The sequence below is a fragment of the Lathamus discolor genome, chromosome 7 (assembly GCF_037157495.1).
Source record: "Lathamus discolor isolate bLatDis1 chromosome 7, bLatDis1.hap1, whole genome shotgun sequence".
In the NCBI taxonomy this organism is placed as follows: domain Eukaryota; kingdom Metazoa; phylum Chordata; class Aves; order Psittaciformes; family Psittacidae; genus Lathamus; species Lathamus discolor.
In genome coordinates, this window is record NC_088890.1 from 1,552,038 (window position 1) to 1,571,876 (window position 19,839).

The 19,839-nt window shown below is 54.4% G+C and overlaps 1 protein-coding gene across 5 annotated transcripts in view; it reads left to right on the plus strand.

Annotated features, from left to right (window-relative positions):
- PLXNA1 (plexin A1) overlaps positions 1–19,003 on the plus strand; it is a 106,592-nt gene extending 87,589 nt beyond the window's left edge. For 4 of the 5 annotated variants that reach the window (XM_065687772.1, XM_065687771.1, XM_065687773.1 and 1 more), the window contains 9 exons: positions 3,241–3,387; positions 3,904–4,063; positions 4,621–4,724; positions 5,258–5,435; positions 5,993–6,183; positions 6,623–6,792; positions 8,404–8,616; positions 10,877–11,027; positions 14,631–19,003. In XM_065687772.1, the coding sequence (XP_065543844.1) occupies positions 3,241–3,387; positions 3,904–4,063; positions 4,621–4,724; positions 5,258–5,435; positions 5,993–6,183; positions 6,623–6,792; positions 8,404–8,616; positions 10,877–11,027; positions 14,631–14,726 (1,410 nt within the window). In that variant the 3' untranslated portion in view covers positions 14,727–19,003. The remainder of the gene's footprint in view (positions 1–3,240; positions 3,388–3,903; positions 4,064–4,620; positions 4,725–5,257; positions 5,436–5,992; positions 6,184–6,622; positions 6,793–8,403; positions 8,617–10,876; positions 11,028–14,630) is intronic. The other variant, XM_065687775.1, reaches the window with a different exon arrangement.
- The last annotated feature ends 836 nt before the right edge of the window (positions 19,004–19,839 follow it).

Consider the following 19,839-nt stretch of genomic DNA (forward strand, 5'->3'; position numbering starts at 1 on the left):
ATCCATGGGGATGCAGAGCTCGAATCCACCTTTTTCCCAGCTTCATCGTGGTGGCAGCAGAGGATGCTGAAGCCCAAGGGCTGGTTTTTACCCCTCATTCATCCATCCCATATTGAGAACATTTATTCCACCAGCACCAGTGCTTCCACCCTCTGGAGCCGCACCAGTGGGTGAATGGTGCCTGCTGTCCTGCTGCTGCTTTGCCAGTGGGCAGAACCATTCCTTGGGATGCTCCATGCAGCGGGGCTGGGTGCCACGCAGCAGGTTTGGTGGGATTTCATCCCTCATTAAGATAAAGAGAGTTTGAACTGGTTCCAGCCAAGAGATGAGAGTGAGCAGAGCCCGTGCCCAACTCGAGTGATCATCAGCGAGAGGTGATTTATAATATCACTTACACGCACTTGGCTTTTTGCCTCTGTTGAGGGATAGCCTCTATCTGTACAAATCTAGCTGGAGCGTGCAGTAGAGATGCTTTCCAGGGCTGGGGAGAAGAAGAGCTGTGCTGGTTGTGGGGAGATGTCAGACCTTCTGCTGCCCCGTTGTGCTGGGGCTTTGCCTGTGGGATAAAGTAGGATGCTGGCAGATGGGTCTGTTGGATAGGCAGGAGTAGCCTATAAACCTCCTTGAAGTGGACAAGGTTGGGCTTTGGCTGATGCACAGCATCCAAATGCCCACAGTGGTGTCTGGGGATGTTGTGGTTGTGTGTGTGTCTTGATGCCCTTGGCCTGTCCTGGGTTGGGTGTGTGGGCAAGTGGTGAAGTGATGGGGCATGTTCCCCTTGTTCAGAAGCTGCTCATGTGCCACCTGTGTCCTGCATCTGTCCTTGTACAGCCCTGTCCCCATTATGGGTACATCAGCAGTGCAGGGCAGGACTGAGGATAAGGAGCAGCAGGAGAGAGACGTGGGGATGGGAGCAGTACAGTGGCTTTTTATAGTCCTTGGCTGTGGTGTCCAACCACAGAGGTGTCACAGCAGACAGTTTGCAGCGGGGAAGTTGCACCCGACCCTGGTTTGGTCCATGTGAATGAGGCAGGAGGACATCCAGGAGCTGGATCAGCTCCCGGCAAACCTCCCCAGAGCAGGGCATGAAGGATGGGGATAGAGACAGGAGAGGCCCCCCTGCCCAGGGCCAGCAGCATGGGGAGCCAGTGAGGGCTAGTTCTTTCACAGGGACCCTGTAGTAGCATTTATCAGCCTCTTAATGAGACACCCCAGGGAAAGGGAGAGGGATAAATGGAGACAAGTGCTGACAAATGCAGGATATTAGGTGCCTGATGAGCTAGATCTAGTCAATAAGACAGTTTGAGCGTGGCTGGCTTGCCTCAGCCTGCTCCCAATGCGTGCATCAGGGCTGGCACCATGGGCATGGCTGTGTTTGGGGGCTGGCTGCCTTCCGTCAACCTGTGGGGCTGCCAGACCCATCTCGGTGGTCCCCTCCTGTATTTCCCCTAATGGGGCGCATCTTGGGGCAACTGCCCAGGGCTGGTTTCTGCAGCTCCTGTTCATTGTGCTGGTCTCTGTCAGGGATGAGCCCTAAACCATCCTCATCCATAGTGGCTCATTGAGCTGTGACCCGTGTCAGTGTCGTGGCCCTGGTACTCAAGAGCTGCTGAGGACAGAGAGGTTGGGAGTGAGGTTTTGGATTGCTTTAATTGACCAACAGGTCAGAAGGAGACCAGGATCATGGGGCACACAGGAGCCACCAAAAGCCCACATGGTATTGGTGGAGTGATGTATCTGTCACCAGGACCTCTGATGCCTCCATCCCTCATGGGAGACCATAGGGCCAGCTCTATCCATGCATTCAAGAAGAGATTTATTCCCCGTCAGCCCCCGCCGGTGTGTGAGGAGTGGAGGAGATGATGCTGTGATGCCTGGAGTAGAACCATGGCTGATCCCACCTCTCCTGGCAGGGATCCTGCAGAGCTGCAGATGTTGAGACAGCAACTATGCCTTGTTGGAGAGGGGAAATCTATGGGCTGAGACAGGAGCAGCCATGCCAGATGTGAGCAGGAGCCCTGCTCCCAGCTCTCCTCCATCCATCCATCCATCCCACTTCCACACACTTGGAAGTTTTACAAGGAGTTTTTACAAGCAACTGAAAGAAGCAACTTGAGCCTTTCCCCTGTGGCTGGAAGGTGGGCTCAGGGTGCTGTGGGAGCATCACTCCTTGGCCAGCCCCACTCTCCTGCCTCACCGGTGATGCTCAGCGCAACACCCACCTTGAGTGTCTCATGTTTCCAAGCCGACTTAATGAAGCCAAGTTTGCAAATGAAACCTAATTCCAAAGGCAGGCGTGTTGTCGGGAGGCTGGGAATGATGTATGCCTGTTCCTGCTCGTTAGCAGCTGTCTCTTTAATTACCGCAGATGCTAACGAGATGCTACCAGCATATGGTGACAGGGAGAGCAGCCGCACTCCGCACCAAAGGACACTTTATCTGGGAGGCGGGAGGGATGAGGGCTGGGGGGTTACATCTGCTGGGGACTTGTTCCTGTCCTCTCTGCTCCCATTGTACCCTGTTTAGTCCCTTAGGGCTGATGCCTATACCTGGAGGGGCTCATTGGGATGCAGCTCAGCAGAGAGGTTTTGGCTCTGGGTGATGAGAGCCAGCTCGTGGCTGCTTGGTGCCTCCGATCTCAGTGGGGCCTTTGCTGTTCCTTGGTTGCTGCAGTTCCAGCATCTCTTTGGAAGAATCTGCTCCAGTTTCCCTTTCCCTTCCTATGAGATAGATGCTGAGGTGGCTCTGGCTGGCTCTGACTATAGGGGTTTGGTGGTGGGGACATGTAGGCGGTAGATGGTTTTGCTGCAGGCTTAGCATTGCCTGGTCGCCTCCATCAGCTGGAATCTGGGGTAGGGTTGTCAATGAGTTGTTTGTCTGCTTTTCCTTCCCAGTGGATTTGGTTGGCTGTGCCCAGCATCCTATGGAGAAACCTCCTTTGACCTTCTCTCCTGCAGATGCCAGAGCTGCATCATGGTACCTGGGAAGAGCCGCCAGGCTGTCCCACTGCCCCGTGCCCTTTCCAGTCCTCTGGTGCTTCTCTTGGCTGGACCAGCTCAAAAGATACATGCTATAACCCATACACACAGTCCCCAGACCCAACCTGCTCTTCACTAGCCTGGAGTTGATGCTGCAGGTCACTGCAGGCTCCTGACACAGTGGTGGCTCCTGAAAGGCAGAGCTGGTGTCTGGCACCTTCTCACCCCTTTCTCTCCCTCTTCTCCATCCCCTGTCCTGCAGGAATGTGCTGGGGAGCCTCTCTTCATGCTTTACTGCGCCATCAAGCAGCAGATGGAGAAGGGTCCCATTGATGCCATCACAGGAGAGGCTCGCTACTCCCTCAGTGAGGACAAGCTGATCCGGCAGCAGATTGACTACAAAATGCTGGTTAGTGCAAGCAGAAGCGTCACTGGTACTGATGCCAGGAGTGCAAGGGCCAGCCGTTTACCAAGGTCTTGGAGGCACGCAGAGTACTTTGCAGAGAGTGGTTTGTCTCTTGTTCTCCTCTGCAGCATCCCTGAGGTGCCTCTTGCCTTCTCTATGTGATGGCCCATCTCAGAAATGGGTCCTTTGCATGGCAAGGTTTGCCCTTTGCCATGGAGCTGTGAAAGCCGAACATGAGCTCAATCCCCCTCTGCAGCTCTGCCAGCAAACCCCATGGTTGGCCTTCAAGGTCCCCTCCAACCCAAACCGTTCAATGGCTCTATGAATAGTTGGAGATTTGAGGGTGGTGGGGAGAAAGGCAGAGCAGGGTTGTGCCGTGTGGCCACCCCACAGCAGCCCAAGAGGTAGTAGAAGCCATGGGCTGTGCACAGCTGTAGCCCCATGTCCTTGGACCTGCCTTTGCAGCCGGTGCATCACAACCTCTCACTGGAGTCTTTGTGCCCCCCCTGTGCTGTGCAGACCCTCAACTGCGTGAACCCCGAGAATGAGAACGCCCCAGAGATCCCCGTCAAGGTGCTGAACTGCGACACCATCACGCAGGTGAAGGAGAAGCTGCTGGATGCTGTCTACAAAGGGGTGCCCTATTCCCAGCGCCCCAAAGCCGGAGACATGGACCTGGGTAAGAGAGGCTGAGCACAGCCCTTGTGGGGGGAGCAGGGATGTGACAAGGAGCAGAAGCGTCACAGCCCCTGTTTAAAGCAGGGAGATCCACGTCTCCTTCAGGTACATGCAGGACCAGAGCATTTGCGCTTCTCCAGTGCACTTCTGCTGTGCTGGTGGCACTGATTATTTGGGGCCCTGTGGCATGAGAGTGTGGGTCCTGCCAGTAGAGAGGTTGGGAAGCAGAGCCTCCTTGCCTCTGGCTGTGTTGCGGATTGCAGGCTTGAGGTGGCTGAGGGCCAAGGGGAGAGAACAGTGTTTATAGCCCTGTTCTTAAAGGAGGGGCAGGAGAATGGAGAGGAGAGGAGCAAAGGAAATGGTCACCAGGGTCAAATCGATGCTGTCTTTCCTTGGGGACTTGGAAACAGCTTTTCCCCAGCACCGTGTGGGTAGCCACCAGTCCTGGGGTTCAGAACGTGGTGGGGGGGCTCTTCTGTTGATGCCCAGACCTTGCTCCTACCCTTGCTTGGCTCCTATCACCCGCTAACCACGGGCCCTTCTCACTCACGGGGACAGAGTGGCGGCAGGGCAGGATGGCCCGGATCATCCTGCAGGACGAGGATGTCACCACAAAGATCGACAATGACTGGAAGAGGCTGAACACCCTGGCCCACTACCAGGTAAGGCTGTCCATGGTGGAGTGCACTGAGCAGACACCGGCTGCCTTGAGCCTGAGCCATCTCTTCTCCTTCCTCAGCTTGGGCAGGGCCTGGGCTCGGGTCTCCAAACTGTGGTGCTCATCCGTGCTCATGGCCAGGACATCTGCAGCCACTTTGCTGGTGGAACAGGAAAGTTCCATAACTTAAACATATAAACCTGTGTCTATGACCTTCCATTTAAGGAAAGACATTCAAGGATGTCCTTCCATTCAGGGAAGGACATTCAAGGATGTCCTTCCATTCAAGGGTGCTCATTAAATAGAGCATCTCCACAGCTCACAGAGGCCGTTTCCTGCTCTGATCTTACTTGGCCGTTTTCACCCCAAGGAGTCTGGTGTGTTCTGGTCTGACCCCTTCCCATGAGCTGTTAGAAGTGGATTTGGAGGTCTCCTTTGCTGGAGATGGATGTCCCTGGGTGGGATGCAGTGGAGCTTCACCCCCGGGCTGCTTTCTCCCTGCTGCCTCTCCCCTGCTCATCCCACCTCTGCCCGCAGGTGACGGATGGCTCCTCGGTGGCCCTGGTGCCCAAGCAGAACTCAGCGTACAACATCTCCAACTCCTCCACCTTCACCAAGTCCCTCAGCAGATACGGTGAGCGCGCAGGGGCACCCTCCGCTGTGCTGGCAGGGGAGGCAGCGCCGGGCTGGGCTGGCAGACCAAGGCACAGGGCAGGTGATTCATTAACTGTGGCTCTCGTGAACAGGGTCCTCCATACCCCGGCTCTCCTGCACCATTTCTGGTGCTGGAAAGGAGCAGATGCCCTCAGCGCATCTCCTTGTGTCAGGCTCAGGGGTGAAACGGGGGTGTCGTGGCTGCTGCTAAGGGGTCCCCTCCCTTTAATCCCCCTGAAGGCTAATTCAGATAGGCACAGGGACACTTTACATCTCAATGAGCAGAGCTGAGGACTGCAGTGAATGTGCTGGCACGTATGCTTCAGCTGTGGTTTGGAAGGGGATAGTATGGTCAGCTCAGACTGACACAGGAAGCATCTGTGGTCCTGGGACCTGTATGTTGGGAGCATGCAGAATCCCTTCCACCACGGTCCTGGCCCCTGTAGCCTTGCATGTAGCCCGGTAGACTGCGGACGGTCCCACCAGAGCTCCCAATCCATGGCTGATCCCAAAGCTCCCGTTTCACAGCCATGACGTGCGGTGGGAAGGGGGATGATGGGGATGGTGTCAGGATGGAGGCGGGCAGGGTGTGAGCATCCCCTGTGCTCGGTGTTGCAGAGAGCATGCTGCGCACGGCCAGCAGCCCCGACAGCCTGCGCTCCCGGACCCCCATGATCACCCCCGACCTGGAGAGTGGCACCAAGCTCTGGCACCTGGTGAAGAACCACGACCACATGGACCAGCGCGAGGGCGACCGGGGCAGCAAGATGGTCTCTGAGATCTACCTGACCCGCCTGTTGGCCACCAAGGTACGGCCCAGGGACAGCTACCGAGTGGGGAAGGGCAGGGACTCGGGTTCTCCTTAAATTCCTTTATAGGAGCACGGAATGGTTTGGGTTGGAAAGGACCTTAAAGCTCATCCAGTTCCAACCCTTCCCATGGGCATGGGGACACCTTCCACTCCAGCCTGGCCATGAAGACTGCCAGGGATGGGGCAGCCACAGCTCCTTGGGGTAATCCATGCCATTTGTGTGCTTCTAGCATGTCAAATCATGCAGTGAAGGAGGTACCACCGCAGTGTCTTTCCCAGTATAAACCACTGTAGGGTTACACAGACTGCACTGTGCTTCTCTTCCAGGTGGTAGGAATAGAAGTGAATTTGCTTTCAAGGCCAAGCTCTAGTTAAGCCTCGCCTCCCTGCTGGTGCTGGGTGTTGCTGAGTGGTGTTTCTCCCTTTCCCCTGCTCAGGGCACCCTGCAGAAGTTCGTGGATGACCTGTTTGAGACCATCTTCAGCACAGCACATCGCGGCAGCGCGCTGCCCCTCGCCATCAAGTACATGTTTGATTTCCTGGATGAACAAGCTGATAAGCATCAGATCAATGATTACGATGTCAGGCACACCTGGAAGAGTAACTGGTAATGGAGACGGGCAGTGGGACAGGGGGGTAATGATATCACAGCTAACAATACTTCCAACCCTGCCTTGCAGGCAGCAGAAATATGTCTCTGGAATGGATCCAGGACAAGAGAGGCCCATATCGCTGTATTTCGGGGGTGGGTAAATCCCTCGCATGCCTTCCTGCAGCAGCAAAAATCCCAGGAATGCAACGCTCCCTCACCCTTCCATCCCCACATCCCAGCCACACGCTCCCCCTGATGGCTGGAGCCAGCAGCTCCCTTCCCATCTCCCCTTGGACAAAGGCTTTCTCCACCTGAGATGCCAGCCCCAGTTCCCATCTCGCCTGTCCGAGAGGTGTCTCCATGCTCCCTCCCATTGCTCAGCCCTAACGAAGCCAGTGTAAAGCTGTCTCAGCATCCTCCATGAGGAAGCAGGGTGGAGTGGGTGATGAGACCTCCACCAGTGCCACGCTGGGACCAGGGCTGGAGCTCCTGCTCCCCGAGCCCCTCTCTTGGCATTACTCTTTGCTGCTGCCTCGCCGATTCCATCTCTCTGATCCCGCTGTTTCTGGTGGTGGGTACGTACGTTCCCGTGTCTGGCATTTGTTAAATGGCAGCCAAATTGCTTTTGTGTAGTTCAGTAACTGTTGGCAATTAGCAGGGCAGGAAAAGAAACATTTTTAAAGGGAGATGTGAGAGCGCAGAAGTGCTTGGAACTGATTTATAACTCAGCTTTCGATATTAAAAGAAGGAGTGAAAGGCAAAAGAGGATAAAAAAGCCCCGCTCCACAGGGGCTGGGCATGCAGGCTCCTGCATACTAATGCCTGTGCTTATCTCTGGGTGCTAATTCGACGTGTGGAGCTCATTTCTTGAGGCCATTCCGTTCACAAATGAAATATGTACATGCACCCGGTACCCTCATTAGGAAAGTCCTGAGGAATGAAGTGTGTTTTGTCTAAGATAAAAGCATTGCTGGGTATTGGTGCTGGGGAATGGCAGAGCCGAGAGGCTTCCTGATGGGGGGAGGCCCTGAGGTGCTCCTGGGAGAGGAGAGGGGCAGCGGGATTGGGAATTGGAGCCACGGAGGGTGGCGTGCATGGCAGTATGCAGCAAACATCCAGTCGGTGGCTGGCCAGGAGACCTCCACAGCCGAGAGCTTTATTTCCAGCATCTGAGGCTGTCTCAGTTCTCTTCTGGTGTTAAATGTGCTAATGAGTCCCTTGAGGAGTCCAGTTAACTCCCTTCTCCGACACGGGAGATGTGTGAGATGCCACACGGCGCCTGCGAAGGGAGTATGGATGCGAGAGGAGGGGACCATGGCTGGTCTGACCCGCAGGCTCAGCCCGGGCTCTTCAGGATGAGTGGATCCCTGGAGAAGCTGCACATCTGCCCTGCCCTGGTTTGCCTTTGGAGATGTTGGCAGTGCTAAGGAATGGAGAGCTGTGGCCATGTGGGACTGGGCAGAGGGGAATGGCCGGGATGTTCGCATCCCTGGGATGCTGGGAGAAGCAGCGTGCCCAATTCTGGGTCATGGAGAGCACCTTCTCTGTATCCGGAGGTACATGTTGTGATGTGTGCCACTGCAGAGCTCGGTTCAGATGCTGACCCCCGTTTCCTTCCTCCCTCAGTCTACCTCTACGTTTTTGGGTGAATGTGATTAAGAACCCCCAGTTTGTGTTCGACATTCACAAGAACAGTATTACTGATGCCTGCCTATCCGTGGTGGCTCAGACATTCATGGACTCCTGCTCAACTTCTGAGCACAAGCTAGGAAAAGACTCCCCCTCCAACAAACTACTGTACGCCAAGGACATCCCCAACTACAAGAGCTGGGTAGAAAGGTGAGTAGATTGGGCAATAGCTCCTTGCTTCACCTGGAGGACTTAACAGGGAATGTATGTGGGTTAGGGGACTTGGGTCTTTGGGAGGACTCCTCTTGGCAGGTATCTGAAGAGGGACTATAGTGATGCTTGCGGAAAGCGATCTTCTTTGGGAGATGATGTTTTCTTGGGATTGTCTCTTAAAATGAGCTCGCAGTGACTGCTTGTAAGAGATGTTTGAGTTGCTCAAGGGGTGCTAAAAGCAGCCTCCTTAGGCTGTCTGATGTTTGCTGATGTAAAAACTTGGTCTGTACTGGGGAATTGGTAACAGCTCCCTTGGCTGCTTTCAAAGAGCGGTGAGAAGTCACTCTTGGGCTGGAGAAGCCTTTTTTGCACCATGACAATATATGCATGTTGTGCTGAAATTACCATTCCCCATCTCTCATCCATCAGAGCATCTCGCCTGGGATCCTCATGAGAATGCGTGCTCTGAGGCAGTGCTTGGGCTGCTGTCACTGTGCTGGGGAGCAGGGAGAGGAGAAGGTCCCCTGACTCCTTCCATCACCCCCCACCTTCACTGTTAGCAAATGAGAGATCTTCTCATGCCCCACTGAATTAATGCAGTGTTAAAGGTTTAGGGTTTGAATGCTACCGATTGCAAATTGATGCACTTGGGCATATTATTCTTTTGGGAGAGAAACCCAGGAGATGCCCTCCAAATAGAGCTGCTGTTAAAACCATAGCATCCCAGCCTGATTTGTGTTGAAGGGACCTTAAAGCTCATCCAGCTCCAACCCCTTCCACTGGAGCAGCTTGCTCCAAGCCCCTATGTCCAACCTGGCCTTGAGCACTGCCAGGGATGGGGCAGCCACAGCTTCTCTGGGCACCCTGTGCCAGCGCCTCAGCACCCTCACAGGGAAGAGCTTCTGCCTAAGAGCTCATCTCAGTCTCCCCTCGGGCAGGTTCAAGCCATTCCCCTTGGCCTGTCCCTACAGGCCCTGGTCCCAAGCCCCTCTCCAGGTTTCCTGCAGCCCCTTTAAGCACTGGAGCTGCTCTAAGGTCTCCCCTTCAGGAGCCTTCTCTTGTCCAGGCTGCCCCAGCCCAGCTCTCAGAAATGCTGGTTTCCTGCTGTCCTTTGTGTCATGGTAAAACCCAGAACATGAAACCGCTGCACGTTACCTGGACATCCTGTGGCAGCCACAATAGCTTTCTTCAGCAGATCTCTCTTGTAGCTTCCTCTCCCTTGAGTCCCTTCCCCAGTGGCCTTCACAGGGTTAAAGGGTGGCCAGGAGGAACTTAATGGGTTTTCTTTGGTGGCTGGAATGGGGAAGGATTGGGGAAATTGTCCCTGACATTCCTTAGCACAGGCAGAAGCGCTGTCAGCTTTAGGAGGTGTCACTGGGGGTGACCTCCGTACCGGTGTAGCTGTTCTGATGCCTGCTTTAGTCAGGTCCTCACCTCAGACCACTGCGCTCTTGGCAGCATCCAGGAAACCTCTCGCATCACTTTCTGGGTGTGAATGAGCCTCCTTGTAGAACTGCCCCAGTACTTTAGCACTGTGTGAGTTCAGCACTGTGGGATGGAGTGGATCCTCACATTCATCTCCTCAAGTGGTCTCGCTGCCATCTGCTCCTACCCAAGTGCTTCAGTTCTGTTCCGTCTCAGCGTTCGGCTGATGATGCTAATGATGCTAATCACTGTACCAGAAACTTCACTGAGTGAGGAGCCATGAGGAGTAACGCAAACCTGGAGGAGACTTGGCACTCTGCAATTCCAGGTGGTGGGAATAGCCAGGGCTCATTTGCTGTGGGGGAAGTTTCTTTTTTAAGAGGGCTGGAGTGAACTCGTCTGGTGTTCACGCACCAAGTGTTCAATTGAAATCAAAGCAGCCTGAGGAGAAGCAAAGCCTTGCCCGTTGCTGCAGGCGTGGATGGTGCAGTTTGATGGCAAAACGTGCCAGTGAGATGGGAAGGAGGAAAAATGTGTGGTTTAGGGAGAAGGTGGGAAATCCCTCAGAGCAGCAGCTCGTGCTTCCCAGCATGGTGAGCAGGGCTGGGTGCTGCTCCATTGGGAGCATGTTCCTGGTGATGCCGACCCATCCATGGACTTCTTGGGGACCTCTTGATGAGCAGTGCTGGTGTAGCAGGTGATTGCTGCATGCCACTGCTTGGAGGCTCTGCACCTTGCCTCTGCAGTGGCTGTTCTTGGTGAGTGTCGTGGTGGGGACCCATCCTTCCATGTGTCCCTATTTCTGACCCCCTCTCCTGCTTCCCCCCTGCAGATATTATGCAGATATAGCTAAAATGCCAGCGATCAGCGACCAGGACATGAGCGCGTACCTGGCGGAGCAGTCGCGGTTACACCTCAGCCAGTTCAACAGCATGAGCGCTCTGCACGAGATCTACTCCTACATTACCAAGTACAAGGATGAGGTAAGATGTAGCCACGTCCCTTTACCCGTGTTCCTGCGGTCCCATGCTTTTCCCTATGGAAAAAACACCCATGGAATGCAGGAGAGCAGCTTAGTCTGTGTCTGTGCTTGGGCTGGTGGGGATGGAAAGGTCTGGGAGGTGTGGAGCCAGGCAGTGGAGTAGGCAGCACTTCATTCCCATATTTTCTGAGTGAGCACTGTACAAAGCACCCATTTTTCTACCCATCAGTTCCATGGGGCTTCAGATTTCATGGTGTTCTCTCCCCTGCCCGCTGGCACTGCGGCTGTACCAACACCATGGAATACAGGCTCTGCTCCCCATGGATGCTGGAGGATGTGGTGGCCTCCTCAGTGCTTTGTGAACATCAGGACGAATGGTTAAAACCCCCTCTGCTGTAATTTATATAAATTAACTTTGTAAAGCACTGCTCAGATCCACATCCAGCATCTTTTTATGAAAGCAATGAAATATGTAACTATAGTAAAATATGGATCTATAGATATAATGTGATAGTGTGGGTTTATTGTCCCAATAAATGGGATTGACGGCTGCACTTGAACAGTAGCTTATTTAGGTGATAGAGTGCCAGAATATCTCCTTGCTCAGAGCTGGGAGAGGAAATGGGATCCCCGTCGTACCCTGTAGCAATTCCAAGAGGCATCTCCCAGTGCCTCTTTGATGTGTGAATTTAGGGAGTCCCCAGGCTGGTTATGGCAGATCTGGCGCCTGGATCTATCTAAGGTCCATGATGGGACCATCATGGCCAAAATCCATGTGGGATCCTGTGCTCTGCAGGAGTGAGGAGAAGAAGGAGAATCTGTCTTGGATGCAGGGACGGGAGGAAACCCTGGTGCTTGGGAAGGTGCTGTGTGGTGATCAGTGTGGGGTTGGTGGCTGCGTACTGATGACCAGTGGCCAAGTCGGATGGGGCCAGGTTGGGGTTGGGGCTTAGAGCAAGCTGCTCTAGTGGAAGGTGTCCCTGCCCGAGGCAGGGGGTTGGAACTGGATGAGGTCTAAGGTCCCTTCCAACACAAACCATTCCAAGATTCCATGACCATGCTGGTGGGACGTCTGCGCCGCTCCCCAGCCAACTTGGGATGGCACATCCTGGAAGCACGCATAGCTCTGTGTGATGAGCTGGCTGCAAAGAAGTCTTGGGGTTCTGCAGTTGGTATGACAGCTTTATGTCCATTGTGAGACTGGAAGAGGAACACCTTGGAGGATCCTAGACCTGGAGTATGGCAGCCACCATCCCTCAGCCATTGTCCCTCAAGCTTTACATAGACTCTTCAAGCCCTGTGTGAGAGCTGGGATGGCACCATAGGGCATTAATGAGATGCTCTGTAGGGGCACAGGTCCTCTTCTTGCCCGCTGACGGCAGCCTGACATCTGTTGAGTGTCTTGCTCTCTGAGCATCACAAGTGTGTTCACAGCTCTCAGGAACTTCTCTTATTATTTGTAATGGGATTAATAAATGGCAGCTGTTCCCTTTGTTTGTTTTCATTCATTAAGCACAATTATATGCAGCCCGATTGCACCCTCTTTGATGCAAAATGGGAGAGAATAATTTTTCCTGTTGTTCAGAGCAATAATGTGCTGTCATTGGCTGTGAATGAAAGTCATAATTAATTTTCATTTGGGTTCTTGCGTCGTGGTAATCAGTGGTCCTGGCGCCTTGCAGCAGGTGACAGACCTGGGTCTGTCTCTATGCTCAGCACAGGTTCCTTTTGCATTGCTCCCATAAGGCTGAGATAAGAGGAGCAAATCAGTGCAGGGGCAGGCTGTGACCCCTTTTGGTACCTCAGCATCCCCGGACACACAGCTGTCTGATCATCGGGAGAGGCAGGAGGGGAATAGGCTTCTCTTCCACTTCTCAGACCAGTCTCATTTGGTTGCAGCTCAGGCACCTTTTGGGCACGTGGGGTTTGATTTCTGTGTGTTATTGTAGTTATTTTATCCATGTGTAGCGTGACAGCTGACAGGCTGCAGAGATGGATGGTGGGGAGGGATCCTGGTAGGAGGCTTGTGGCAGAATCCTAGAATCATGGAATGGTTTCTGTTGGAAGGGACCTTGAAGCTCCTCCAGCTCCAACCCCTGCCACGGGCAGGGACCCCTTCCACTGGAGCAGCTTGCTCCAAGCCCCTGTGTCCAACCTGGCCTTGAGCACTGCCAGGGATGGGGCAGCCACATCTATGAACTGCACCGCAGGGTCATTGCTGCCAGGGGAGGTAAATCAGTGCCTGGTTCTCCCCGATGGATTCTCCCCTTGTCGGAAGCTGGTGCCGGGGTCAGGATGCATCTTTCCCTTTTCCTATGGGGAGAGGTTCTCCATCGAGCATCCCTCAGTGCCCCAGCAGGCAGGGAGCAGCCTGCTCCTCTCCCAAAAAGCCTGGCACAGGGCTGGAGCGTGCCATGGCTGCAGGCTGGAGCATGGCAGAGCGGGGTGCTGCACACACAGCAATGCTGCTCCCCAGCCGCCAACGCTGCCGCAGCTCCTAATCAAAGGGAGCCAATTCCCCATTAAGAAGTTACCTGTAGGGCTCCTGATGGACTTTGCCTGCCTCCTGGTAAGTCTATTAATTATACAACAGTTTGTTTCCAATTATGCAGCCAATGAAATGGTTAATCAAGTCCCCTTTGATGGATGCCTTGGTATTTAATTGCACAAAAATTTGCTCTCCCAACCAGCTCACCCGAGGAGATGAGATTTGTGTCAGGTTTGGTTTTATAAATCAGCTTCTCTGCTCTGCCGGCATCACGTCAGTCAGGCGAGACTCCTGGTGCGGGGAGGGCAGCCGGCCCTTTGGTTTATGCTCCATTACCCCCTTCTCCTCACTCTGAGCCTCATCCTCCATCCTCCTGCTGCTGCTGGTCCTGCCTCAGCCCTTGAGGCATGGCCTGGAGCAGGGGACCATCCCTTCATCCTTTGGTCTGTCATCATAGGCAGGAGCTTGTTTAGAGAAAGGGGCTTTCAAGGGAGGAAAGTCAACCTTGGGTGTCTGGGTGCTCTCCTCGCACAGGACTGAGGGTCCCAGTGAGGCAGGCTTTGCTGGTGTATCCATCTGGTGTCCCACTCCATTATCCCAGTACCACCCACTGTCCACCATGGGGAGAGATAAACGGGGTTTTACCGCTGGTGGCAGCTGAAACCTCATGGATTTGGTCTTTTTGGGCTTGTGGGGCCAGGCTATGGCTTGATTGTGGTCTCTGAAACGCAACCCCTGCTTCTCTAGGATGTTACAGGCACGTCGGAGACGTGGACGCGGTGGGGAGGTGTCGTCGACTTGGTTTTGGGGTTCACCCTCCATCTGGTGATGGATGATTGTTTTCAGCGTTTCCCCACGCGCAAGTTGGCTTCTCATTAGTATGAAGCAGGTCCTCGATGTTACTGCAGAGGGGAGGCTCTGTCTGTGGGGTGGCAGCACTCAGTGCCGTACCCTCCACTTTGCGCCCCGTTTGCCCCTTTCCTGGCCCTGTTAGGGATGGGAACAAACGCACACCACTTCCCACAGGACTACATCCCCATGCCGTGATGATCCACGGGCAGCAAGGATCCTCTGTGTAGGAAGGCATCTCCTCACCCTCTCTCCTCCCCTCTGCAGATCCTGGCCGCGCTGGAGAAGGACGAGCAGGCACGGCGGCAGCGGCTGAGGAGTAAGCTGGAGCAGGCGATCGACACAATGGCCTTAAGCAGCTGAGACGGCGGCGGTGGCGGCGCGGAGCCAGCACCGGGGCAGCGGCGGCAGCACGGAACCGACCAGGGCACCCGTGGCCAGAAGAAGACTTTGGGGCTGGGACCGGCCGGAGCCACGGAGCCGCCGCGTTCTCCGCACGCTTCCCACCACCGAACAAGGAAACCTCCTCGCGCTCCAGCGGATCAAACCCCACCCCGCATCCCGACGGCAGCGGCGATAACACCCCCTTGACCCACACACGAACCACCCCCCCCGGTCCAACCGGGATGCAGCAGGGACCTTGCACAGAGGCGATGCCAAGGGGATGAGAAGGGGGGTTGCCTGCCCCATGGACCCGCTGGGCATCCCTTGCCCGGGCAGAGCCCACGAGGACGGAGGGTCGGGACCGCGGGGCTTGAGGATGGCTTTGGGATGTTGTTGTTGCTTTGGTTGGAGGGAGGGGGGTGGGCTCCTGTTTTTACTGTACTTGACTTGCTCTCCCCTCCTTCCTCCTGCTGTCCAACCCCTTTCCTCCTCCTCTTCCTCTCTGGTTTTCTGTCTCTCCTTCTTCTCTCTCTCTCTGGCCTTCTGCCACTAGTGTTAACTGCTACATTTGCACAATTTACATGAGACAAAATTTTTAATTTAAAGAGAAAATAACAAAAAAAACGGGAGGGGAAAAGAAGAAAAAAAGAAAAGAAAAAACCCACCAATGTTCTACTAAATTTTTTTGCAATGAACTAACAAAAATGGTTTTAAAGCCTAAGCTAAAGGAGTGATGCTGGGGAGGTTTGGGGTGGGCAGGAAAGGGAGGAATCCCTGAGCTTTGGTATTTCTGAACTACGTCCTGTGCCATGTTTTATTTGAATGTTGTTTAGTGTGGAAAAACACGAAAAATAGGAAAAAAAAAAAAGTGGGAATTTCGTTAGCTGAGTAGATGCTCTCATTGAAATGCTGCTGGAATGGGTCTGGAGGTCAGGGTCAGAGAGGAAGTGGGATCCCAAGGTTGGCTTTTACTTTTCCTGACGGATCACTATGGGGTGGTCAGTGTTTTGTTGGGCGCATCCCTGTTTTCCCAGCCCGTTGGCCGTGGGGAGGTCTTGGAAGCGCTGTCCATGGGACAATGCCAAGGTTTGGGAGCTGCTGGGGGGGTCCTGCAGAGCCAGCCTGGGGTTTATGGCAGATCCCCTGGTGCTGGAGCAGCCTTAACGAAGCCTCTTTATGTTTTCTTCCTCCCCATCATCTTGTGCTGATGCTGGGGAAGGGACCAGATCCCTGGGGAAAAGGGGAGGCAGCTCCTTAGTGTCTCCAAACCAGGATCCCTATGGCAAACCCCTCCGGGTGGCCACCCCACTGAGGGACCGGGATACTCGGCTGCATGGGGCTGTCCACCCGGGAAGCCCACACACGTGCAGGACTTCCAGCCCCAGACTGACCTTTCTTTCTCTGTCTTTTCCTTCCTTCTCCCCCTTTCTCTCCTTGCTGTCACCCCCTCTCCCCTCCACCACCTCCATCCTGCCGGGGGGGGGGGTTCAGTGGGAACCCCGTGGTCTTCCTCAGCCGCCCCCTTGGGAGTGTCGGATCCTCGCAGGTTTGTGCTTTCCAGAGATGCAAAGGTGCTGAACGCTGCTCCAGACAGCAGCAGGTGACCAAAAACTTCCCAAAACCACGAGCAAAACCCTTTCCTTTCCTGTACCAAGAGCTCCCATCGCTGCCCAGCCCATGGCGCACGGAGCCAGACTCTGCCAGGAGCAAGTGGCTGTCGAAATCCAAGTGGGAAGAAGCCCAGTTGATTTCTGTCCGTTCCCTTAAATCCCAAGTTAAGGGGGGGGGGGGGGGGGGAGAGGGAGAAATAATGAAGTTTTTAATTAAAAAGGATAAAAAATAAAGTGTGTATATATATATATGTGGTTACAATCTAATTCTCGCACCCCAGTGGGGTGCTGTATAGTTACTGAAGGGGATTGGAACCAGTGTAACTAGGAAATGAATTTACACAGCCAGTCTCAAGCAAACGACTCAAGAGAAGATACCAAACGGTCTGGAAGACGCTTCCAAGCCTTTCTCACCCCGCAGAGCAAGCGTTTGAAGCCTGCACGTCTCTCGCTCCGTTGTGATTTCGTTCGGTTTGGTTGCGTTCGAAGGAGGAGGGAACGGAAGAAGATGCTGATTCGAAGGGATGACGGAAGGAAACCCAACCACCAACCCAACCGCAACAGCAAAGCTGTGTCTGCAGAAGAAGTGAGAACTGTGTCCCTCCGATCCCCGAGCTGTGGCTGGATTCCTGAGAGCTGTGGGCTGTTGCATGACTGTGCTAGATTTTAGTCTGAGTTGATCTTTTTAAGGAACAGAAGAAAAAAGACCCTATGAAACACCCCCCCCTGCAAGTGTTGACTGTTTCAGCTTTCTTTAGACCTGCTTTTCGTTTTGTTTCCGATTGATTTGTCACTTTCTTGTCCAAAAGAATCAAAAGAAAAAGGCAAAAAGAGAAGTCCTCAGAGGTTCACATCTCAAACGTTGGCATTTGGGAGCCTTAAAGGACAGTTATAAGTGGGCACTGCCGCCTGCCAGCATCCCCCCTTGGGGGGGGTCCTTTGCACACGCGCTGCCATGGGACAGAGGGATGCTTGGGGCTCACTTTGGTGTGAGGTTGTCCCAAAGCTGCTTCCTTAGGGCATTGGAGGAGGTCCTGGGTATCGCCTGGAGGATGGTGGTTGTGCATCAATGGTTGTTGTGGTCCGGTGGAAGGGGAAAGGTGGCTTTAAGTGTTTCTGAAAGCAGCGTTGGGTCCTGCCTGGTGCGGGGGTGAGAGCATCTTGGGGAGCTTTGGTCTGAGGGAGCCAAAGGTGTGGGTTTTGTGGTGGTTGAGAGGGGATGGTGGGACCCTCGCCATTGCTGGTTGGAGGGATGGAGATGGGTTGCTAAGAGCATTCCTTGTTGATAAACAAGGGCTGGAAGCACTGTAAGAGCAGAGTTCACTGGCCTGCTGCTTTGCCAGCAGTGATGCTGTGGGAAGCTCCACCTGAACATAAGGAAGAACGTTCCTGTGAGGGCGGCACCATTGGAATAGGTGCCTGCAGAGGTTGTGGAGTCTCCGTCCCTGGGAATACTCGAGCCATCTGGATAAAACCTGCTTGAGCAGGGAGGTTGGAGCAGATGCGGTAGACCCTTCCCTCATCCATCCTGGGATTCTGTGGGTGCCCCCTTGGCCAGGCTGGAGGGGCAGGTGACTTTCTTGGCCATGGTGGGCCCAGGTTGGATTTGGAGGTCCTTGGGGGTCATGCTGGCAGTGCTGTGGTGAGGCTGTGCTCTTTGGGCTCCCCTTGTGCTGTGGCTTGGCTCTTCCCACCCTATAGTGATGCTGAGAGCCCGCGGTGTGGTCCTGGGGATGGGTTCCCGTTGGTTTCCTCCTGGTGCAGCTTTGGGGTGTCTGTGGTTTGCTCCTCCAAAGGAAGCCCCCAGTACCCCCCCCAGCCCTGCAGGATCCCTTTGCTCTCCGATGGGTGGTGGTGGTGGTCAGTGAGGTTGGCATTGCAATGCTGCCCGCAGCCTCTGGTGCTCCTTGGTGCTACCTTTGCCTTTCATGTGATGATGCCCGGTGTCCTTAATTGTGCCAGGCAGCCTGTCCTTCGTCCCCCCGCCTGGCTGGGCTGGCCATCCCTGTCTAACCCTGCCTAGGAACTGGGAAAGGCAGGGAGAGGCTGGGAAGCAGTCCCAGGACTCTTCTTACTGGTGGTATCACCCATAAGGTGAAGCATCCCCAGCCCTGAGCCTGTGTTGTGTGGAGCTCCTGGGGTCCCTCCCCGCCCTCCTCTGCTCACATTGCCTTTTCTCTTCAGTTTGGGGTTGAAACCCAAGGGCAGTCCAGCCTGGAAGCACCCCCAGTGTCCCCGGGAGCCCTGTGTCACCCCCAGGGCTGGGGGACAGGGAGCAGGGGAATGGATGGTGGCATCCCCCCTGGGCTCCCTGCTCCCGACCAAAGCGCACAATGAGCTGTCCTTTAGGAAAGCAACGGGAAACCGAACGTGGGCCCGGCGAAAGGCAGAGATTTTGTAGTTTTAAAACATGAAATGGGGAAAAAAGATGATGCTGATGATGATAATAATAATGATAATGATAATAATCGGGAGTCCTGATGACCTTTCTGTGATTGTTTCAGACTTGAAGCAACAGGCCAGCGTGGCTGGCCGACCGCCCTTTGAGCGTGTAAATATCCTGCTATTTCCTATTTTAATGGTCTTCAGATTTAGTACTTGTAAATAAACACACGCATCAAGGAGAGATTAAACATTTTTGCTACAGCCCGTGTCTCGCCTGTGTGTCGGGGTGATGCGAGCGGGTGGCTCTGGGATGGATGGATGGATCCATGGTGCCAGGGTGGCGCGATGCACACCAGGATGCTGGGTGCGTGTCTGGGGATGGGGATGCTGAGCCGGGGCTGTTTGCACCCCAAAAGAAGCCCTGGGGCTGTTCCAGGTGCTCACGTTTGGGTGGTTGATGGAGGTTTGAGAGTGGATTCGGGTGGACTTTGTGGCTTTACTCTGAGCCCTTCGCAGGCAGGATTTTTGTGCTCTGTCTTCCCCCTTAATGTTTCTCCTATTGTTTTATCAGGGAACGGAAGCTTAAAACCCTCCTGGTTGGCCAAATAAATGAATCTCTTGTATTTCGCCATCGCCAGGGTGTTCTTTGATACAAATTGCACCCGTTTTTCCCAAGTAGTAAAAGCTCCTGGAATGAAGCCAGGGCCTCCAACGACAGCTACAAACGTCTTTGTTTGCCTGCTCAGCTCTAGCGCAGAGCTAAGCAGGAAAAGATTATCCAGGCCTGCAAACGATCGTGTAACCCACAAATGCACCTTATTTGATTAAAGGATCGAATGCGAACCTCTCAACGGATGACACACACTGCTGCCTGAGGTGATGCTAACCCCTGTGCCGGGAGCCAGCCCCAGCAGACGCTGGGATTCAAGGAAGCCCCATGGCATCACATCAGCCCAACGTGGGATCCAGGTGAGTGGCACATCCCAGGGCACCGGTGTCGGGGCTGAAGGTCTTTTTTCCACACCTCTCTTCCTGCGCCATCACCATGGCCTTGTGCTTTCCCCGCGCATCTCCTTGTCCTCTCCAGCCTCAAGAGA